General features: G+C 38.1%; 1 protein-coding gene across 1 annotated transcript in view; it reads left to right on the plus strand.

Annotated features, from left to right (window-relative positions):
• Nucleotides 1-23,828, plus strand: part of LOC142339341 (uncharacterized) — a 131,200-nt gene that overhangs the window by 58,729 nt on the left and 48,643 nt on the right. Inside the window, exons 18-26 of the mRNA XM_075389322.1 lie at nucleotides 1,283-1,438; nucleotides 2,054-2,215; nucleotides 2,646-2,946; nucleotides 8,602-8,784; nucleotides 15,822-15,983; nucleotides 16,526-16,648; nucleotides 17,017-17,134; nucleotides 20,557-20,689; nucleotides 21,160-21,244. Coding sequence (XP_075245437.1) covers nucleotides 1,283-1,438; nucleotides 2,054-2,215; nucleotides 2,646-2,946; nucleotides 8,602-8,784; nucleotides 15,822-15,983; nucleotides 16,526-16,648; nucleotides 17,017-17,134; nucleotides 20,557-20,689; nucleotides 21,160-21,244 — 1,423 coding nt within the window. The remainder of the gene's footprint in view (nucleotides 1-1,282; nucleotides 1,439-2,053; nucleotides 2,216-2,645; nucleotides 2,947-8,601; nucleotides 8,785-15,821; nucleotides 15,984-16,525; nucleotides 16,649-17,016; nucleotides 17,135-20,556; nucleotides 20,690-21,159; nucleotides 21,245-23,828) is intronic.

A 23,828-nucleotide genomic window follows, 5' to 3' on the forward strand; every position in this document is an offset into this window, starting at 1 on the left:
TTAATATTTTTTTTTCTCTTTTCGTTTCCATGAACTCCAGTCAAAAATTGTTCCGGCACTTACTTCGTAAGTGCCGAGGTTTCAAAAATGGTATTATTTTTGCAAAATAACGAGGTCTACACATAGAAAATCGACGAAGAAAATCGAACTGCAAAAAAAAATTTAAATTAATACATAGTAGCTAGGAATTAACGGCTTTCTTGTTAGCAAAGACACAGTGTTAGTCGTTATTCCGATTAAGCATTGTTCCTTGTTCAAGTCTCTACGACAGCGTTCTGAGGTTTGTTTGCCTAGGTGTTGGCACCGGTGACCTGGTCATGGAATGTTAAATATTTAACTGTAATTATTTAACTTTAGCCAGGGCAGATACTAGGTGGGTTTAGTAACCCCGTCTAACTGTCCTCTCCGAGATACGTTTTGTTGTTATGTTATATGATTAAATATATTTAATTTGCTGTCTAATATTTGGAGAAATTTATTCTTTCTTTCTAGATGACTGAATCTATATATGTAGGAACCGAAAAACGTGTGAAAGTAAAACGAATTATCGAAAAAATTGTTTTTGTATTGTAATGTAACTGACTTGAATAAGTCTGCTACAAATCTTCTAGTCGAAGATTTTTAGATCTTCTAGTCAGTTCAGGATGTTTGTTTGAAGCGTTTTTACCGTCATAGCAAAGGGCGTGCAAGTAATTTGAAAGACAAAAGTTGTTAAAACCTTTTCTAATCCTACTAAACTGACTTAACTCAAATTGATTCTAATCAAATCAGCTCATCCTTTTGATATTTTTATTTTTTTGTAATGATGTCAAGCAAGCTACTCAAAAAGTTTCTTCGAGACTCTTGATAAATGATTTCAATGAAAGCACAGTATAGCCGTGCTGTTATCTGTTTTCCAGAAAACGTTGGTTATTTTGTAATACTCTTGAAAATTTCTTCAAGCTTCTTCAAGACCGTCGTATTCATGAGACGGCTATCTTACAAGAGTTTTGCTAAAGGCCGCTTATCTTGTTTGAATTTTCCCCAGATTATTACAAGAGACTGATGCAAGAGAAGACTGACTCTTGTGAGAGAAGACTGATGTCTCTCTGGGACAGGGGTTCTATTGGCAAATATGTGCTGTTTAACATCCACGGTGCTATATTTGGGCTATCGTTGGTTTGATTGCGTTTTTAACTACTTAAAAGAATAATATATGTCTGCTCAGTTTTTTTGAAGATAAAAATTATACAGAATGCTAGTAGAGAGTTGAGTTTCTCCTGATTCGAGTTTGTGGTTTTAGTGATGCGATGTTTGGTTGGCGACTACTCTTCATTATGGTTATCCTTGGTATCAATCTATGCGCCATTGTGAAGATATTTGCAAAGAGCACAACATTGGAGGACGCTCTTGACAAAATTGTCTACCATATAGATAACAGCTGTAGAAACTATTACTGGTAAATTGTTTTATATCTAGTTTTCAGCGCTTTAAAAAAAATTGTTCCAAAATTTTTTGTGCAAGTTAACAGCTGTCATTGCTTGGTTCCTTAAGAGGATTTCAGATTAACAGCTTAAGCTGAAACTTCGTTATAAGGCGTGTGAGCTTTTGGCTCAATTTTAAGTTTACAGGCTGGGAGAGTTCAATTTAAAGACTTTAGATCCTGCTGCTTGTAAAATGGAAAGCAAAAATTAGCACTACTCACGAAGAACAATTTAGTATTCACCTGTGGTTGCGCTGAAGACGGTACTTCCGATTCTGATAAGTTTACTTTGAGGCCGATGACGACGATGAGTACGGTTAATTGACAAAGTGAATCAATTTGTTTGAACTTGAACTTCAGAAGTAGTGGATTAACAGATGACTGTTTTTAGCAGTTTTTTGGGCAATTTAATCATTTTCAATGCCGGTTCTTATAAAAATGAAGTAACCCTCTGACTTCGTTCACGGATTGAACTTCAAAATAAGTATTTAATCAGTAAAATTGCATGAGTTAGATCTGTATCAGAGCTATAATCATGTCAATAATAATTAATTCAAAGGCAACAAAATGCTGATGAATGCACTGTTTTAGCTACGCGCTGTCTGTTGAGACAGGAAACATGTTCATGACTGGGACTGACAATCGAGTGTTCTGTATTCTACATGGAGAGCACAGGAGCTCAGAGACTAAAGAGCTCTTCTCAGATGAGACTGAGTGCTTCTCATCTGGAGCTATCACAACCTTCCTTGTCAGGTAAAAGTTGCCCAGGTTCTGTCGTACTGTTTTTTTTAGTTGCGACTGGGTTTCACCTTTTGACATTGCTGCGATAAGACAGCTATGATATACCTTCCCTGCTCCCTCTGTTCATCATTTTTATATGTTATAATTTGTCTCGGCAACCTCTCGTTTTGGTACCATGCATTCTTTTTTTTCGGGCGCTATTTACCTTAAAACTGCTTGGCATGAATGAGTCAAAATTTGGTCAAATTCTTGAGGTTGATTCAGGTCTTTTTGACTTGTCATTTGGTCCGACTTTGGGACCTCCAGCTGAGAGTTGGTCTATCCCCTAAAGAATCATCTCAGTACCGCATAAATATCATGATGTTTTGTATATTTTTAATGGGGGAGGGATGCTATTATTTGAATTAACATACTGAGATGCGCTGATTTTTCCCATTTGTAGCACCTCTCAATCACTGGGCAAGCTGAGTCGGGTGACCATCTGGCATGATAGAGCCCCCTCCTCTTCTTATCCCTACCACAACCCGTCTCAGCGAGTGGGCTCCACTCAGCCAACCACTACCAAAAAGTCACACTCCAGTTCGGACCCCATCAAGGCCTGCTACATCAACCGAGTGACGGTCGTTGACATCCATACACTGGATCTCTACGACTTTCCGGTGTTCGAGTGGATTGGTCCTGGGTTCAGAGATGGAAGGACGGATCGAATCATTTTTAGACGGAAAGCCAAATCGCTGGAAAAGGTCATTAATAGCTCATCATCCTTGTCAATTTGACCCCCATGCGAGTATAAGTACTATCCAAGCGTATGAAAGTTTATCAGGCTAAATAATCCGTTAATTTTATCCCTTGTAAATTGCTCGACTTTGTGGAAAAAGACTCGCGAAATTGAGGTGGGGGGGGGGGGGGGGTGTGATACTGCTACCCAAATTACATGATCGAGGACCCTATTAGGGTCGACCTATCCTATCGGCTAGAGATGGGTACATAAAATTTCTTTGCGTACATCGACAGACGCCAATTAAGCAATATTAATTAACTATGATGTAAATGTGTCATACATCAGTTGTCTACTAACTCTCTCTCTCTCTCTCTTTCCGTTACACCCCACAGGGGGTCTGGATGCTTTGCTAGTTTCGACAGCTATATAGGGATACTTGGTTGTTTGGATAGATTGGTTGCTACGTGGTTGTAAAATTGGTTGCTGCTTGGTTGTCGTGTTTGCATATGGGGGTGGGTGTTGGGTTGTGGAGACTCTGCTTGTTGACCCTCTATTGGGTACGTCAGCAGAGTTTCTCCAGGCCTCGGAAAACTTCCTTTGTGAGGTCTTGGAGGTGCGCCGGTGAAGGATGTATTCCGTCTCCGCACACGCCTACGTATGTGAATTTTGTGTACTCTTGGAAGACAGCGCCGTTCTTCTTGGCACACGATTTTAGGGCCTTGTTGAGCATCTTGATTTCGGTCTTGTATCTTCTTCGACCAGGAACCTGCATCACGGCTACTCTAATCCCCTCGTCTTTGAAGGCCTCAATGAGACTTTTCAATCTCTCTAGGATCGGCTCCACTGGAGTGACGGTCCCGTCCCTTGCAACAAGATCATTCGTTCCGCCTAGTATTGCTAGCCTTTTGACGCCGCAGCTTTTGATATACTCTCGTATCTCTGGCACGGCCATTCTCGCGAGGGTTGCCCCCGGGCAGCTGATCACAACAGCGTCACGAATGAACATTCCATAGGCGATAGAATCGCCTAGCACCGCCATGGTGTACTGCGGTTGTAATGCCGTTCTGACAATTGTTCGAAACGGGTTTCGTGCATAGTCAATGAGCATGCCCTTGTTCACGAGGGACCTCGTTAGTTGCTCTTTCCTCGTTTCCGTCAGATTGAAACGCACATGTCTCCTTCGGCCAGCGATGTTGGACCGATTCGATCGATTCATGACTTTTCTGAAAAACAGCAATGGGTTGACCCTCTATTGGGTACATTCACGCCCCCTTCCTTCTGTGAAATGAAAACGGCTTATCCTACAATCCATGTAGGTTTTTCCTGTGGCGGGAGAGGTTACTGCTAGTTATCAGCGAGCCACACTCGGGGCACGCTACCCTGAGGCTGTTTAGCCTCTTTGGCTTTATCTTGTGTTCCCTCAGGGGGCAGCTCTCTCTTATGTGTCTTGTCATATTTCCTTCCGAGATTTTCCTACCACAGAGACACTCGTTCATGCTCGCTCCTTTGCAGATCTTAGCATGGTTTGTAAGGTTGCATTGTCGCGCAAAAACCCTATGGCATTGGCTACAGCTGAGTCTCACTGTCTTCTTTTCGTGCGCTCGTTCGTGCTGTGTCAGCCCGGTTTTCGTTCTGCACTGAGTGCTGCATCCTTCCCACCTGCAAAGCCATGGGCCCGTTTCTCTCTTCTTTCTCTGCGATCTGTTCGGTGCGGATGTGCCTCTTTTCCACTGGCACATTTCATCTTCCCAGCTTTCCAGAAAAGTTCTGCGGGCTTGGACGATTGACTTCCATACTTTCCGGTCTTTAGCCATGTTCCCTACATTCGTCCAGTCTATGTTCGCCTCACCCAGTAAACGCCTCCAGACTGAGATGGTTCCGCCTCGCAGCTTGCCCTTCCCAGTTCCTCGGTGATCCCACTGCCCCAGGACTGCTCTCTTGACGGTTCTCGCGTCAGGCATCCTGAGGATGTGTCCTATCCTCTGTAGGGATCTCGTTTCTATTTTACACCTGAGGGAGGCAATTTGCAACTTCTTGCGAATTCCGAACGCGTTAACTCCTTCTTTCTGCATTCTGATTTTGCTTAAACCTCTCCCTTCGTTCCAGATCCATCTGTACGCTTTATCCGCTACGCTCTGCAACTTCCTGATTTCGGATTTATTCCATGGATGGACTGTGCAGTCGAACAGGAGGGTGGCTTCCACAGTTGCCTGAACGATTACGGCTCTGGTTCTTTTGCTCAAATTCGACTTCCAGAACCATTTCCGAACTTTGTTCCAGGTTGCGTTTCCTCTGTTGATTCTGGCTGCCAGGTCCTGCTTCTTTCCAATCCTTGTTCCCAGCATTCGTGTTTTGTCAGCAGTTTCAGTTCCAAACACAACGAACTCCTCTTTACCGTCATGACATCTCTCTTCGAACTCGGACATAGCGGCCTTAACCTCCTCCTTTCCTGTCATCAGTTCGTCCGTCCACCCGATTAGGGTTGAGTCGTCGGCAAAGAGACTATCGGTGATAGTGAAGAGTTCTCGGTCTGCGCTCCTTAGTGCGCGCGACGTGCTGAGTGGGGGTAGACTGTCTCTGCCACTCCAGGACCACTTCAGTCCGCACTCTTTGCCAGCGAGTTCCGCTGCTGTTTGCCGCCGACTTTGGGCTAAGCGCATTGATTCTGCATGGTAGATGTTAAATAGGATAGGCGAGGTCGCACATCCTTCTCTCAGTCCCCGTTGCGGGGTCCATTCCTGGCTTAGTTCTTCCCTTCCTTTCACTCGATAGGCTGTTTCCTCGTGGAGGTTTTTCAGTATCGTCAAAGTTGCTTCTGACATTCCCAGCCGTTTTAGTATTGTCCACAGCAACGGTTTATTGACTCTGGGATAGGCTTTCGTGATGTCTAAAAGCACAGCTCCCGGTCTTTTTTCGCACTCTTCTCTTCCCAGTACTCTCCGGGTTTCTTCTTCAACTCTAATGGCAATTTGGGTGGCATCTGCCGTTGACCTGCCGCTTCTGAACCCGTTCTGGTTTTCTCCAAGAACCCCTATTTCCTCAGACCAGTTCCTGAGTCTCGAAGCCATAATTCTGGCTATAATGCGGCTGGCTAGGGGGAGTAGACAGACACCCCGGTAATTATTGAGATCATTCTTAGCCCCTTTCTTGTGCAGTGGTATTACCCAGCCTTCCTTCACTTCGTTTGGCCACTCATTCACGGGCTTCGCCAACAGATCGAGGATGCATTGGTAGATAAGTGTTCTCACTTCCGGGCTGGCGCATTTGAGTGCGCTTACCCGAACGTTCTCCACTCCAGGAGCTCCATCTTTGATCTTCGTTAGTTCTCTCTCGAACTCTGTCCAGCTGATCTCCTTGTCTAAAATGTCAGCATCACCATTTGCTGTTCTTTCGGATGTTGTCTCGGCTGTCTTTAAGATTTCGTTGACAGGTCTCTCGAAGCGATCCTCTGACACTTTCATGAAGTGCGTCCTGAATTCCTCCTGTGTGAAGTACTCCTCTTCAATGCTGCTAGAGTCCTTCACCCCAATTCTTCTTAGGGTCTTGTACAGAGCGCGGACATCCCCCTTTACTTCCGCTTTCTTGGCCTCTTCCACAACCTCCAACCACCATTCCTCTTCCCAAAACGTTTTCGCATATTTGATCTTTTTCCTGAGGTCGCGTCGTTGTTCCCGTGCTAGTTCTCTTCCATCAGAGTTCGTGGTCTTGATTCTCTCTGTGAGACCCGACAGCTCTCTCTGGAAGGCTTCCATTTCATCTTGATGTGTGTCTAGCCAAGGGTTTAGATGCGCTTTCTCCTTCTTCCCACAGTGTTCTGCTCCAGCTTCCCCAAACGTTTTCATTAGTTGCATCCAGTTCAGTGTTTGAGCGGAATTCTCCACCGCTTTGTCGACTCCTTCTCTAAACTTGATCGCAACCTCTGGAATTTTTAGCTTATCCCAGTTGATGATGCATTTGGGTTTGCTATTATTTGGCTCTCTCTTCTTTGAAAACGTTAGTTTTGCCAGCATGTACTTCGGGTCGTGGTCCGACAGTCGATGTCTCATTTGGATTGTCTTTATCTTCCGGACCCATCTGGAGCGGTCTTCTTGTCTCACAAGGAACCCGTCAATTTCGTGCCATCTACCAGTTCTCGGATGTCGCCAAGTTCCTGGTTTTGCTTGCCGGAAGAAGGAGCTAGTCCAACACAAGCCAAATTCATTGCACCAGTTAATCAAATCAACGCCGGCTGTGTTTGTAGTACCTAGCCCAAAAGCGCCAGCAACATTACTGACTCCCCTCTTCTCGGTGTTTCCTACACTGGAATTAAAGTCTCCTCCGACAATGATCTTTCCCTTCCAGTATAGCATGGCTTGGAGTTCCTCTTTGTAATCTAGGAGTTCGTCAGAGTCCCCATTCCACAACGGCTTGTATGTTGAGACGAAGCGATTTCCATCAACGTCCACAGCCGTGTTCCTGTCGCCGAGGGTTTTCTTGCAACCTTGTTGCTTCCACTTCACAGCCCACTCGCCTTTGAGGAAGACTCCGCTTCTCTTGCCGTGCACAAGAACTCCGTACAGTTCTCTTGATTTCACCCATTTTATGCCCGGATATTGCTCGAGCATTTCGGAGAGCATTACTACTTCCACGTTGTTTTCCGCAATGACTTTAAGAATCTCCATGAAGCGGTTCTTTCTCGGGAAACTCGCCCTGGCTCGTTGCACATTCCAGGTCCATATGGGTGTGACCTTTTCCCGGCCAATGCGTTCGGCATATTCTTGCCATTTCTGATCTCTCTTCGCCTGTCTCCTCCTTCTTCTAGCGTGTTTCTGCTTCCGTCTCCTTTTCTTCGCTTCAGCAGTCACAATCCTTCCCTGTCGACCCTCTGTTGGGTACGTCGGGATTGCCTCTTCCCCCTGTTGACCCTCTATTGGGTACGTCGGGGTATCTGCTTCCGCGGCTCTAGGAGGTGGAGGCTCGCAGCATTTGCCTCTGAAGTGCAGATTCCATCTTCCGTGCTGACCCAAGTCCGTACAGTCCCAATGGATCCATTGTCGACATCCGTTGCATTTGACCGACCACTGTGATCTCTTTATGGGCTGTTTGCACTCTGTGCAGAGGAACTTTTGTGGTCCTGGATCGTTTTCCCCCTGTTGACCCTCTATTGGGTACGTCGGGGTATCTGCTTCCGCGGCTCTAGGAGGTGGAGGCTCGCAGCATTTGCCTCTGAAGTGCAGATTCCATCTTCCGTGCTGACCCAAGTCCGTACAGTCCCAATGGATCCATTGTCGACATCCGTTGCATTTGACCGACCACTGTGATCTCTTTATGGGCTGTTTGCACTCTGTGCAGAGGAACTTTTGAGGCCCTGGATTGCTTTCCACGTCATGCAGCAACCTTTTCTTCGCTAGTAGCATCACCACTCTGTCGTCCCTAGTAAAGGATTTGATCGCCTTTGAGTTGCACATGGGGTCGGCTACTCCCCAGGTGTTGATGTGGTTGAAAGACTGTCCGGCAGTATAGCCTAGGCTAAACATACTGCCGGACCCCATCCTTCCCCCATGTGGCTCGGTTTTTGCTCGCACATTGTGCTCCGCGCTCTTCCCCGCTGGCAGGGACCAAACCATCGAAGAACGTTGTCTACTAACTTGACCAAAACTTGAATCTCCATCATATTCTGATTTCTGTTTTGTTTCAGTGCATCAAAAAGGAGTTGTTGTCAGTGACGCTGAACTCACTCGAGTCTTTCTCTCCGTTTGTGGTGCCAAGATTCAGGACATCCTCTGCCTGCTATCTCTTTGTTCTCCTTTCTCTCAATCTGGTTGCTTGTGGATCTCTTCTCACTTCGTACGTCACAATGGGACATTTCAGCCCTGTCAAGGTGATTAAGACACTTGCATTTAGCAATAAAAAAATTACAGCTTAACAGCAGGCAAACTAAACTATACTGTTTTATCGGAACGATATTTTTATTTGCAAAATTCAGCAGATGTAAAACCCGGCGCTAAAAAATATGGGAAAGTTAATTATCTATCTCGATATTTCGATGTTTTATTGGACATTTAAAGTCCGACATTTCCACAATCTGTGTCAACATCTTTGGATGCCAACTGAGCGATAGATGGCAAGTTAGATGTCTTTGGGAAAATGAGAATGTGACATCAATCTTTCTTTTTTAATAGCCGCCCTCATCTTCTCAGAAACTTTAAACCATTTTTCTTAATTTTTTTGCATTTTTTCTTTTTTTTCAAATTTTAGACAAGTTTTTTAGCCTATAATGACTTGCCCATTGTTTTGCGAGATTTCTCATTGCTCTAATTGCAAACGAATTTTACTCGGCTTTATGTTCCCTTGTACTATTAAAAAACTCATTAAGTTTTTCTAGCTTTTTTTTTCAATTTGTTTTTGAATGCCGTTTCTATTCTTCCTTAATTTTTCTATGGCATTTGTGGAGGTTCAGTATTCATAATAGTTGTTCTAGTTGTTTAGTCATAAGTATGGGCAATTTTCTCCTTCGAGTTGTTTCCGGAATTCTTCCGGCTATGTTTTCTTTAAGATCTGTTCACACATTTTCATGATTTTTGAAGTCAAATTGGAGTAGTGATTGGTCACACCGAAACAGGGAGTGGAGCGAAAAAGCGAGTGGTTTTGCGGCATGAAATTTTTTTGGGACCGGTATTTGAACAAAAATTCGCTTTCTCGCTACTGGTTTTTTGTTCAAATGCGGCAATTTCACTTTGATTTTTACAGTGTTTTCGATTTTTTGGTTCGCTTTTTTTTCGAAATGGTTTTCCCAATCCATTCATAGTCCCTTCTTGGTCTAGTTTTCTGTTTAGTCAATGAAAATTCTTTGAATTGTGTTTCAGGACTTGTCCTGCTATGTTTTTTTACTTCGTCGAACAAAAAAATGTTTCGCTTTATCTCATTTTGCCGCTTTTTCAACATTTGTAAAAGCGGCAAAAAGCGAACATTGTAATTTGCTCAACTTTGTGGAAAAAGACTCGCGAAATTGAGGTTGGGGGTGGGTGATACTGCTACCCAAATTGCATGATCGAGGACCCTATTAGGGTTGACCTATCGGCTAGAGATGGGTACATAAAATTTCTTTGCGTACATCGACAGACGCCAATTAAGCAATATTAATTAACTATGATGTAAATGTGTCATACATCAGTTGTCTACTAACTTGACCAAAACTTGAATCTTCATCATATTCTGATTTCTGTTTTGTTTCAGTGCATCAAAAAGGAGTTGTTGTCAGTGACGCTGAACTCACTCGAGTCTTTCTCTCCGTTTGTGGTGCCAAGATTCAGGACATCCTCTGCCTGCTATCTCTTTGTTCTCCTTTCTCTCAATCTGGTTGCTTGTGGATCTCTTCTCACTTCGTACGTCACAATGGGACATTTCAGCCCTGTCAAGGTGATTAAGACACTTGCATTTAGCAATAAAAAAATTACAGCTTAACAGCAGGCAAACTAAACTATACTGTTTTATCGGAACGATATTTTTATTTGCAAAATTCAGCAGATGTAAAACCCGGCGCTAAAAAATATGGGAAAGTTAATTCTCTATCTCGATATTTCGATGTTTTATTGGACATTTTATTGGACATTAAGTCCGACATTTCCACAATCTGTGTCAACATCTTTGGATGCTAACTGAGCGATAGATGGCAAGTTAGATGTCCTTGGGAAAATGAGAATGTGACATCAATCTTTCTTTTTTAATAGCCGCCCTCATCTTCTCAGCCGGCTATTATAGCGCTCCTAATTTTTGCAATTCAAAGAATTTGAATTGTATTGGAGGGCTGTCTTTTTTTACGACTCGAAGATGAGTATTGGAGAAGTCCTTTTTTTAATCAATTTTATTGGAGTGATTTTTGAAGCGGGAAATGAAACGCGTGAAAAAATTTGGAGTGCGTTTGATGTTGAACAAAAATGAAGAGTAGAGCGAGTTGTTTTTGTTCATACCGCTGTTTTTGAGAGAGGGAAAAATTGATGTAAGAAAAAATTTTCTCTAAGCGAGCAAAATTATTTTGTTCACGTGCGGCATTTGAAAGCAGTTTTTTTCAACTTTTGATGGTTATGAAGTTTGGTTATGATATTGTATTAGTTTTAGGCTGGCTTGGATAGGAATTGAAGGTTTAAAGTAGTTAATTTGAGTTAAATGCTCATTTGGAGGTTTTTGATCAGTTTTGCTGATTTTCAGACGAAATTTAACGATTTTTTTTGCCTGTTTTTTGTTTTAATGCTTTAATTGGGATTTGAATAGAAACCTGTTACTTAAGAGAATGTTCAGGTACCAATTGACGAATGTTTTCTTGGTATAAATTAATTTTTTCCTTAGAAAATTGACAGAAAAATTGAGAAATTTTAAACCATTTTTCTTAATTTTTTGCATTTTTTCTTTTTTTTTCAAATTGTAGACAAGTTTTTTTAGCCTATAATGACTTGCCCATTGTTTTGCGAGATTTCTCATTGCTCTAATTGCAAACGAATTTTACTCGGCTTTATGTTCCCTTGTACTATTAAAAAACTCATTAATTTTTTCTAGCTTTTTTTTTCAATTTGTTTTTGAATGCCGTTTCTATTCTTCCTTAATTTTTCTATGGCATTTGTTTAGTCATAAGTATGGGCAATTTTCTCCTTCGAGTTGTTTCCGGAATTCTTCCGGCTATGTTTTCTTTAAGATCTGTTCACACATTTTCATGATTTTTGAAGTCAAATTGGAATAGTGATTGTTCACGCCGAAACAGGAAGTGGAGCGAAAAAGCGAGTGGTTTTGCGGCGTGACATTTTTTTGCTCTGAATTTAAAGTGGAATAAGAGATCGGTATTTGAACAAAACTTCGCTTTCTCGCTACGGGTTTTTTGTTCAAATGCGGCAATTTCACTTTGATTTTTACAGTGTTTTCGATTTTTTGGTTCGCTTTTTTTTCGAAATGGTTTTCTCAATTCATTCATAGTCCGTTCTTGGTCTAGTTTTCTGTTTAGTCAATGAAAATTCTTTGAATTGTGTTTCAGGACTTGTCCTGCTATGTTTTTTTTACTTCGTCGAACAAAAAAATGTTTTGCTTTATCTCATTTTGCCGCTTTTTCAACATTTTGCGTGAAATCTTTTTGACTTCTCTAGGCTAGTTTCTCTCTTCTCTCATTCTGCTAAAAGTGATTTTGAATATCAGTTGCTCAGCAAAGCAATTCAAAATGAACAGAGTCAGTATAAAAATTGAAGTCAGAAATAGAAACGGGATAAACCCTTGAAGCCCAATTATAGATGCCCGCGATTTGAACGTCGTTCCTATAAGTATTAGTTACCTCTCTCTAATGCTTATTGGTATAGTTACCCCTGTAGCCTCTGTCTAAGAAACAGAAGTATGTTCAACTACGAAATGCCATCAAAATAAATCTGACTTAAAAAATGTTTTTGTACAAAAATCTTATTTTTTTTTCAATATCTATTCTTTCAATCCCAATCATGCTTATTGGAATCAACGGCGGCTTTTTTCCGGCAATCAGCCGTGTATGTTTCAGCTTTGTGATTTCTCTATCGGCTTTAATTTCATTGTATGCTGTCATGAAAAGGCGTCAAAATTCGTTGACAAAAACTTAAAATCTTTTCTGTAGGACGTCTTAGCAATATTTTCTAACGTATAAATATGTGACAGAGCTTGCCTAAGTACTGTTCGTTGCATTGAAAATTCAAACATTGTCCTTGGATGACGATACAGCACGATCAGCATGGAAGTTACAACAATATGTTAAAAACACTGGATGCTAAAAATAAGGTTTTAAATTCCTATTTCATTGACTATTTAAAAAATTACTCGAAGAAATGTTAAACGGATTGTTTTAAAGGTGCTTCTTTCCCCTTGGTTTTCAGACTAGAAAGTTTACTGTTAAATAAAAATTAAAAACCAGGTTTTTTTAATGCAATTAAAAACCAGACTTCGGTCAATTAGAATGAAAGCTGAGCACCATTTTTCGGAAAATATTGTCGATTACAACATTTTTATTTGTTGGAAAACACATAAACATCAAGCTTTGATGCCACTGCACACAACAAAAAAAAACAACCAAAAAAGGTAAGTACAATAATTTTTTAAATCATTTTTTTGTAAAATATAATTTTTTGAAATGGTTGTTTGAACAACGCTTTACAGCTATTTATTAGCCCAAAAAAGAAAACAAAGATCAAAAGATGATTACAACAGAAAAAACAACAGAACGGCATTCTTTGTTAAATCTGTTGCTACGGTTTTCTTCCTTTATTTGGTTAAAGACTCTGGTGAAAGCAACTCTTAATTCAACAGTATTTATTTGTAGCGAAAAAACAAATGATGTTTTTTTAGGCTCAAAAATGAAGCCAAAAATTTTTTTAGGCCTGAAAAATTTTTGAAATTTTATGTAACATAGCCAAATGGCGGGGCAAAGAGTCTTTGTTTCATTGACTGATTTCGCACAAATTAAAATTTTTTAATTTGCCGAGTGACAAAGATTAACTCACAGGTAATCCAAAAACAGGATTGATGTTTGGGTTGGACAACTATTCTTACATGAACTTCAATTCATATCTCAAAAGGATTTTGACCGAACTCCCGTGTTGCGGTCGAAAAAATAACAGTAATGCACTTCTTTCTATCTAAGTAAACTTCTTTCTATCCAAAACTGATATACCTATCTATCTGAATTTTTGTTCTAATACATAGGGAAGAAGAAACATCGGTTTTTGATAACAACAATGATTTGTTGTGCCAATAATTATTGAGTTGAAAAATTCAGAGAGAAAACAAGCTTGACTTGTCTTAAAACTTAATCTCGTATGTGTTTCAGCAAATTTTTCTTAACTGCTTGGATTTTCTAAACTTCATTACTTTCAAAATAGAATCAGAGCGAAAAGCAAAAAGCGAGATGCTGATAATAATGAAAATGAGGCATACTACTTGTTTTTGTGAGACAATCTTTTAACAAGTTTTGTATTCTGTTTGAACTTTGCTTTAACCCGATTTCATTGGCTTCTCCAATTTCCCACTGGATTTCTTGTTATCATTGTATATCTTACTCTCGCTTTTTATTTTTTGCGAACTTTATTGTTTGCGCTTTAATGTCACAAGGAAATTGATCACTAAGAACTAAAAATTAAAGGTTTCAATTTGTGAGCAATTCTCACTAAATGAGCAAAGCTAAAATGACCAATCTGAAACAAAATAATCTTCAGATGTTTGTCAAGTGTTCTATTTCACCAATTACTGTAATGTTTTTCGCTATAACTTATTTGTACTACAGATATTTTTCAAAACAATATATGCCTTTAACTAATATAAAGTATTCGGCGTTCATTGAGTACCCTAAGTTATTCACAAACCAACATAATTTTGAACTTAAATTGTAGACAGAATGGAAATATTTTTCAAATTTGAGCTGTCTGCGTTATTTTTGTGCTCATTTGGCCTAGTGTCTGAGTATGTTAAAACATTAAGCGACATATTATCGGTAAATAGTCGCCATTGATTCTCATAGTTACGATTTAGGTTGATGCAAAAAGCGGAAAAGTGTTGTTTTACAAAAGTCATAACTGAGTTGTTTCAATTGGATTTGCTCGTTAGAAACAGTGTTTAAGCACTGTTTCTTAATGAGAGGATGCAGTGATTAATGTTCTTGGCAATAAGCATTTTACTTGCTAAATAAGACAAATTTCAAATACCGGGCATTCAAAGCGGTCTTTTTGGACTTTTCTCGTTTTTATTTTTGTTTTTCAATATTGTTGAAATATCAGGATCTATTTCTCGCCTTCAGTGATTTTAATGTCCTTTACATTTAACTGTTGTTTTATTGCACCTTGTTATGTAAAAAGAAGCACGTGAAACTTTACATGCACATTTTTCTGAGATATGAAGTGAAGTCATTGAGTTAACTCAAATGTGCCTCATTAGATAGCCAAGGAGAATTGGCATTAACGAAACTAAGTGACAGGACAAAAGCAACAACGGAGAAATCTGAAAAGCACTCAAATTTTTTGAAAAAAAAATAGATTCAAAGTCCTTAAAACCGTTAGATCTGATCAGAAGCTATAAAAAACTTTTAAAATTGACTCATTTTTGAGGTGAGACCTCTCATTTGTGAGAGAAAATCAGCCAAAGCAACTGCGAAAAATGGTAAAATTCAATATCAATATTATTATTTTTTTAAACAAGTGGTGTCAAATACGTTAAAATGGCTAGATTCCAATTTTATTCATCAAGTAATTTTAAATTTGTTTCATCGGAGAACCATTGATACTTGTAAAAAACGATTTCATGGGACAGAATAACAAAAACACAATAAGACTCAGTGAGCGAGCAACAAAAAACGGGCAAAATACTGACAATTAGTCATTTTTCATGAAAAACAAATAGCGTCTAACCCTGAAAAACTATTAGTTACTTATTGGGGGTTTAAAAATAGTATCTATGCATTATTAGAGCACATGCATCTCATTTAAGAGCTTTTGTGCTGCTGAAATTTAGGGGGGGAAATGAAAATTTGCGGCGCGTGGAAAAAATTTCTCTCTTAAACCGTAGGTTTGTTTGTACACCCTTTCCTCGCTTGAGTGTGAAAGGAGATTGAAATTTGCCTTGCCTTACAAGCTCTTGCGTTGCGCTTTTTTACTACTCCAGTTTGACCTTAAACACTACTCTAATTTGACTTCTCATCCACAACATACGAGGAAAAGGGCCTTTCCCATCATAGCTCCCCCGAGCTTAGTGGGCATATAGCCCCAATTTCCGTGTTTATTTCCGCAAAAACCGAAAAAAGCCAATAGATTTCATTTGAAAAGACAACGCCCTAAAGATGCTTATGAATTTTTCCGATTTGATTTGGAGAAAAAAACGGCATTACATAAATATTAAGCCATTTCGAAAGAAATGTTGGAACAATATTAGGTGCAGATGTTGCAGCCGGGTGGTGTTTTCATCCTACCTTCATGTGTGTGGATGCCCTCTGTCTTTGTGTCCGTCTGTGTTGCTGTGACGTCATTTTGTCTCTACTGGATGCTCAACCACATACCATACGGATACTCGACAACAACCTCGGAGTACCAAGAGGTTCTGTTTCTCCATTTCAAATTTCTATTGGTTGCCTCTTTGGAATATATCTCAGATGTCATATTCTTCATAATAGTATGAATTTTCTTACTCGTTTATGATATCTTGTTTATCTTACAAAGATCATATACGAAGTCTTAGTATTTATAGAGAATCATTGATGATTCCCTAGCAATCATACAAGGATCGGACAAAGATTGGTGGGAATTATGATTGTGAAACGTTTTCTACAGTATGTCAGTTACCTCAAATCGCTGTACGGAACCCTACAATTCTTGATCACCGTCATTCATGATTCGCAAAAAGTGCGAACAATTGCTACATGAGGCCCACATCTTTGTGTTTCAACCTAATCCCAATCAATGCTGCTTTGAACATAATCCAATTCTAAAAATTTAATTTTCAAGTGTTTCATCTGAACCTTTAATTGTTACTTGTTTGTTACGTAGTTCAAAATTAGGGTATAGTTTTCTAGTTCCCAACCGGTGTTGGAAGTAGTCTAAGTTCGCATCATTTAATGTGACCAGATTCCTTATTCTCAGGTCCCAACTCAGCAGAACTCTTTGACGAAACCCAGCAGCCAGAGGAACTCTGGAACGTGTGAGGGTGGGGCTGCTGGACAGAAGTGGTGGGACGATATCCAGACATGGGCTGATCGCATCCCCGTAATTATTCAATATTCCATAACGTGACATGGATTTTGGTCGTTGATTGCGATACCTCTCTTTGTAGATTATGTTTTCGCTGGGTGCTATTTGGCTTTGTTCGATATACATGTTTAAGCAAGAGTTACGCATCTTTTATTTGTAGAAACTGGAGAGAACTTGGATTACTAAAAGAAAATTCCAATTTCTGCTTTAAGTTTTTAACAACCATTCTTTCTAACTAAAAATACATTTTTGGGCCAATTTTCTCGAAAGTTCGTAGCATATAATCATGTATTCATACAACTAAATTCAGCAAATCATATTTGCTCATGAAGATATTCTTAATACTGGTTGTTATTTGAGAGAGAAGGGGGTTTTGTTTATAGGATTACGTGAGCAACTGTGAGATGAACTCAATGGGGACTACTCCTGGTACCAGCAGACGCAACAGCTACAGATACTTCTCGCGAGAAACACTCTCTAGTCAAATCAATTCTGCTTACAGTTAGTAAAATCTTCCCCTTGTGAAATTGAAGCGTGCTTCTTATGTTATAAACAGTTGAAATAAAAGATGGGAGGATTTAATTTTATGAAGGGTAATCGACGAATGATGTGCTTGATAAACACTGATACTTTTGTCTAAATCAAAAATTGAAATTGACAGTCAGTTTTTATTTCGATTTCATTTAGCTGTACTAATTAAAAGCTTCTTCGTCACTATTTCTCTGACAGGGTTATTTCAGAACGACTCATTTCTTGTCAAAAAAATTGGACCAGATTATAGTGGCGGGATAATTCGATTTTCGTTTCTCATCGTGTTGCGCTAAAATGAGTGTTGTTGGTGTTATTGATGTATCGGCGAAACAGACTGTTCGGCGGGTAAACTGGTCACATTATCAATTTTTTTATTATAAGTATTATTGTTCCGACCCCTCTTGAGGGGGGGGGGGGGGGGGAGGAAATGTATACTCAAATGGGTTCTTTTTTTGTTCAGTCAATTTTGGCCGATCGATATATTCATCGTAGAGAGTTGAGACTGGTATCATTAGAAAGCATGTCCAGCGTAGAATATGGAATTAAAAAGATTTTTTTGATTTTGGTTTTTGACAGGGAGATATCGAGGTTTAAACTTTTGAGAAAATAGAGTGAATTCCGTTGATTTCATTCACCTTTTTTCGGAATTTTTTATTAAAACTTCGCCAATTTTGATAAAATTTAATAAATTTTTTCGAGAAAATGTTGTAGATTTTACGTTTAAAGACGAAATATTTAGTCCACTCTGACTAAATTTGCAGGAAGTGCACACCCAAACACCTTTAACACAATCTCTGTGGACTGAAATGGGGGCTAATTGTACTTCAACTTCCGTTGAGAGTGCTCTGTAATTGAAACTTTGCCGTTTTTTGCTATTTTATTCGTTGATTATCAAAAACGCAGCATTTATTTTTGATTTTTTAACTAACAAAATATCTATATCAATGACATTCCAAAAATTAAATAGTCCTAATGGACAATCAGTATTAGAAGTACTAGTTCTATACCAATCTTGGACCGTTACAATCCAAAATTAATTCGGATTGTTGTCAGTCGGTTTTTTATAAAAAAAAATCGATCTTTTTTATATTAATTAAATAACAGAACATTTCAAATCAAAGCTCAGTAGTGATAGGTCCTATTGGCTTCCTAATGAGCTGGAAATTCAATTATCTAGTTGATTGCTTGAAAGCTTATGGTCGTTTTGACTTTTAAATAAAAAATGGCTTATTGAACTTTGCCTCCATTTTTCTCTTAATTTGGTCAACTTGTAGCTTAGTGTCAGCAATCGAAGAGTGCTCCTTCTCTCTGCTGATTTCCAATTTAGTCCTTATTGCGTTTTTACGCCTTAAGTTATGTTCTTCTGGCTTTGATACTACCAGATTTCACATTTTTTTTTTATTTTTTAGGTATTTGCCCATTTTTCATGTTTTCTAGTTTTGTCAAATTATCACGTTATTTTCAGTTCATATATTACATTTTTCGCGTTCAAAATAACGCTCAATTGATAATATTTAAATCCTTAAAGATATTTATTGTGGTTCTTTACCGCTTCGACAGTACTTTCTCGAAGATTTTTATTGAATTTTTTTTTATTTTGTCTTTAACTGTCGTTTTTACCTTGACTTTTTAGTCGTAATTATTTTCCGGTACAATGACCCGGTTTTGATAGGCTTTTTTTGGAAGAGTAGATGAGCCGATGTGCTGATATTCGAAGATAGATAATGGCTTTCATGACTTTGAAAAGTTGTTTTCCAAAATGAAAAAAAAAACATTTCAACTTTGCAATTTTGTTCCTTTTATTGTCTGTTTGTTACATGATCTCGTTAATTAAAGGTTAAAGATGACATTATTTTTGTCAAAGAAGGTGTCAAAAAGGATTGGTGTCACAAAATCTAATGTTTTTAATGAATTCGTTATGACTTTACTGGCTTCGACACGGGTTTTTCACAAAAAAGTAAACTAATTTTTGATTTCTGTCTTATTGGACGTTCTTTTTGTGGACGTAAGACTTGTTCTGGATAATTGCAGGTCTCGAGGGCCTCCATTGGAAGAATAAACGAACCTATTCATTTTTTTCATTTTGTAATTAATGGCTTTCATTTCTTTGGAAATAAATTTTTTTCGATAAAAACAAGTATTACATAATCTTGCTTTGTTTTTGGTCTAATTGTTACCTAGCTTCATTAATGAGAGGTCACAAAATAAATTTCAAGGGAAGGTGTCAAAAGGCATTGGTGTCACAAAATCTAATAATTTAAGAGAATTCGTTATGACTTTACTGGCTTCCACACGGGTTTTTCACAAAAAAAGGAAATGAATTTTTGTCATATTTGACGTTCTTTTTGTAGACTTGGGACATATTCTGGGTAATTGCAGGTCTCAAGGGCTTTCTTTGGAAGAATCGTTGAACCTATTCAAATTTTTCATTTTGTAATTAATGGCTTTTATGTCTTTGGAAATAAATTTTTTTCGAAAAAAAAAGAAGTATTACCTAATTTTGCATTTTTTTCTTTTTTTATCTAATTGTTGCTTATTTTCAATAATGAGCGGCCACATAATACTTTATCGGTGTTCGACGAAGGTGCAATCGAACATATTTTGGGGGCCAAAGTATGGCTTTACGGCTTCCAAAGCATTTTCTAGCAAGTTTGATTTTGATTTTTAGTTTGTTGTCTATTTGTTGTTACTGTATTTTTGTAACTGCATAAAAAATTGAATACCAAGAGTTCTTACTTCCCTTCTATAGATGCATCGATAAATGTAAACCTATGGGATATTTTTCTGGATTCCTTATGGTTTTCATTACTTTAAAAATTAATTGTTTTTTTTTTAAAAAATTCACTTCTGTTCTTTTTTGTCTAATTGTTACTAAGCGTTATTATGAACTCGTGAATAACCATTTTTTGTTTGCGAATTACAAGTTATTTTGTTTATTTTCAGTTTTATCTGACGCTATTTTGACTTTGTTATGGAGTTTTGTTCTTTAAAACGGACGTAAATTTTTTGATTTAATTAATGTTTGTTGTTGTTGTTTGATTTTGCCGTTCGTCTTCGCTCGCTTTATTTATATCGGCATATCTCGTCAATCTAATGCATCATTTTTATTCCACTGAATTATTTGCTCTGGAGGCTATCTTTTCGTTTATACACCAGTTTTTTTTTCAAAAATACTTGAATTTTTTGTGTTTTTGCATCTGTTCCTCATTTGGTAGACAATTATGCCAAAATTGTGGATGAGCGGGGTCGGAACCTTATGTGCGATTGCACATTACCAAACCTCCTTGTTGATATTAATTAAGTGATTTCCTTTCCACAAGTGACTGTGGTGCTTCAATTTTCTGCATCAAGTAAAACGAGTGTTAAATGTTTTGAGATATAATTGTGTTTAGGTGGCATGCGTGAGTTGTGCCGGCCAATGAGTTTCCAGATAATACCAAAATCCACCCTCTACCTCTTTGGATTTCACTCTGGAATTCTTCTAACTCTTGCAGCCGCATTTGTCACATGTTTTCTCATCTCTAGGTACAAAAAGAATTGTTTGTTGCGACTTTTTTCATTCTTTTGACTGAATCTGGATGTGAAAGTCAAAAATTAGCTTCCACAGATAGCTGAAAAGTTATCAATGATCAAGTAGTAAAATTAGAGACTTTAAGATTTAAAGACTCATTTTAGACATATTTCATTAATGCTGCCCGTAAATCTGAGGGTTTGCAATAATTAGCGATTATTTTAGGTACTGATGACAAATGTAACGCTCAGTGCCCCTGTCCCCTGTGATTATGGATTATTTTTTATCACTATAGGTCTGACAAAATTACTGCAAAGTTCTCTTAAAAATATCTTTGAAATTTATGCGAGAATCATAAGAAAATTGTCAGATCTTTAAAAAAAATTTTAATGACATAAATTCTATAAGCATTGAAATTCCAGAGTCGCTGGATTTATGCTCTTCCCCTGGCATTTTAGAGAGCTGTTTCAATTTGGTGTTTCAGAATTGACGCTCTGGAGCTTATATACTCTGCTAAGCTGATGGTCTGCACCAGTATCTGTGCCTACTTTCTCCTATTTCCTCTCTTTGTAAGTTCAAAAAGTTTCCTTGCTCTGCCCACAAAGGCATTAAGTGTTTATTTTACGTGTTGTGATCTCTTTGTGAACAACCATTAGTTTCGAATATTGGTCTTCCCAGTTTGTAAGATTTGTTCATAATTTGAGATAATTCGTACCCCCGCCGGGCTCACCCCACGGCCCTTTAATTAAGCTTAAGCTAGCTTCCCTAAACCATAGCTAGCAATCTTTGCTACAATCTTTGCGTAGTGAGATGAGAGCTACCTGTGTTTCCCAGCTTAGGAAAGTGTTATGGAACTAACAGTTTGGCGGGCTTATGGTCATTTAAATCGATATTTATCAAAAAAGCATAATATATATTCAATATAATAAGATTTTGGTTCGCCAAAAATCTGTTCCGAAACGTTTTGGAATAATTTTTTTAGCAGCCGATCAGCGATAGCAAGGCCAGTTTTGTTCTCATTGTCCATTTTTGCGATAAAACATTCAGATTGTGTTTTTAATCTTGGTCTTTTAAGAAATATTTATGCATTTTTTAAATCCCAATGACAGACAAGCCTGTTTTCCTTTTAAAGTTCAATTAATGAAATATCCTATGTTTGTTCTAATGAGTCCCATTGATTAAATTTTATGTTTTCTGAGTAAAGCTCGCGGTTTTGGTGGCTCCGGCAACGACTTTCTGTAAATTTTCAATGAATTCAGTTTTGCAAGCATTTTTTGTTTTTAAGTCTCATGACTGAATCCATTTAATCAAAGGTCTAATTCGTTATCTAAGGAGCAACTAAGAAAATTATCTAATGCTTTCAGATGGCACCTAATAAATTTTTCAAAGTTTTTTCTCCTTCTGCTAGAATTGCTTGTATTTTAATGAGCGAATGAAGATTTACTGCTGGGGTTCGCAGAAGTACTCGAATAGTAAAATAAATTTGAAAACATTCCAAAGTTTTCAAAAATGGCTGCTTGTTTTTTTGTTGGTTGAAGGGAAAATCAGAAATTAAAACCACTGTTCTACTAGATGTCTCTTAGTAAAAAACAATTAATTGTGGTAGGTAAATATGATCATATCAACTTTGAAGTTCTTCAAACCATACTTCCAGTTAGATATTGCTGTTAAGTCAGGTTATCTCTCTCCCATCTGTCTTCTCCCACAGTCTGCTCGCGATAAATTTCCTTTGCAACATAGACTTTGCATTGAAGGGAAATTTTCCAGGAAAATCGAACCGTAAAATTGACAAATTTTCAAACATTTGTACAAGCAACAATTGTTTGCAAAACTTTTCTGATTAAAATTCTAGTACAGTTAGGAATGCGAATAAGAAATTATAGTCAGGCGAGCTGGTTGCTGTTGGTTAAACGTTAAAACGTAAGCTCAAATCTTGCCGTTCTCTTTTTTCTTTTGACTTTAATTATTTTCCATATACTCTTTTATATAGAAGACATTACTTATAATCATATTTGTTTATTAATAGCCGCGTCAGCAATCCCAGGCGGCTATTAAAGCGCTCCTAATTTTTTACAATTCAAAGAATTTGAATTGTATTGGGGCGCTGTCTATTTTTTAAGATCTGTTCACACATTTTCATGATTTGGAGTAGTGATTTTGGTCACGCCGAAACAGGAAGTGGAGCGAAAAAGTGAGTGGTTTTGCGGCCTGAAATTTTTTCGCTCTAATTTTAAAGTAGAGTGAGAATACGGTGTTTGAACAAAAATGCGGTTTCTCGGTAGTGGTTTTCTGTTCACATGCGGCAATTTCACTTTGATTTTTTGCTGTTTTTTTTTTCAATTTTTTGGATCGGATTTTTTCTAAATGTTTTTCCCAATCCATTCATAGTTCATTCTAGACCTAGTTTTTTGTTTGAACCAATTTCCATTTCTCGCTAATGGTTTTTTGCGGCATTTTTACATTGATTTTCTGTTTTTTATCTGATTTTTTTTTAGAAATGGTTTTTCCAATTCACTCATAGTCCGTTCTAGGTCTAGTTTTTTGTTTAGTCAATGAAAATTCTTTGAATTGTACGTCAGGACTTGTCCTGCTATGTTTTTTACTCCGTCTAACAGATTTTTGTTTCGTCTTACAACGACTTCTGGGAATTGACTTTTTCAAGGACTTCAGTGACTTCTACTGCTTTGCAGTTAAAATTTGTTTTTGTGACGTCATTTCTGCTTTTAGGTCAATTGTGTGACTCACAGCACTAAAAAAACTGACTTCTGAACTAACTTATGGAACTTTAAATTTTATGAATATTTACTAATTAAAGGTCAATAGTGTGCATCTAAGTAGTGCCCAACTTATATGCCATAATTCCTGAGTAATAGAGTCTTGAGTTTTAATATCGAATATTAATTTTGAAAAAGCTCCATTAGGGCTTTTTCCTTGTAGAGCAAATGTGTCTCATAAAAAGGACAGTCCGAATCTAACCCAAAAAGTATAGTGGTCTATTAAAAATCTGGTGATCGGTCTGTCAATATTATTTTTTTAGTTGTTTCAATTCATGGAAGGCCACAAGCGTCTATCGCAGCTATTTTCCGGCAATCTGCCGGCTATGTTTTTCCCTATAGATGCTGAAATAATCAATTTTGCTTGATTAAAAAAATT

Source organism: Convolutriloba macropyga, chromosome 5 (assembly GCF_964194025.1).
Source record: "Convolutriloba macropyga chromosome 5, txConMacr16.3, whole genome shotgun sequence".
Classification (NCBI taxonomy): domain Eukaryota; kingdom Metazoa; phylum Xenacoelomorpha; order Acoela; family Convolutidae; genus Convolutriloba; species Convolutriloba macropyga.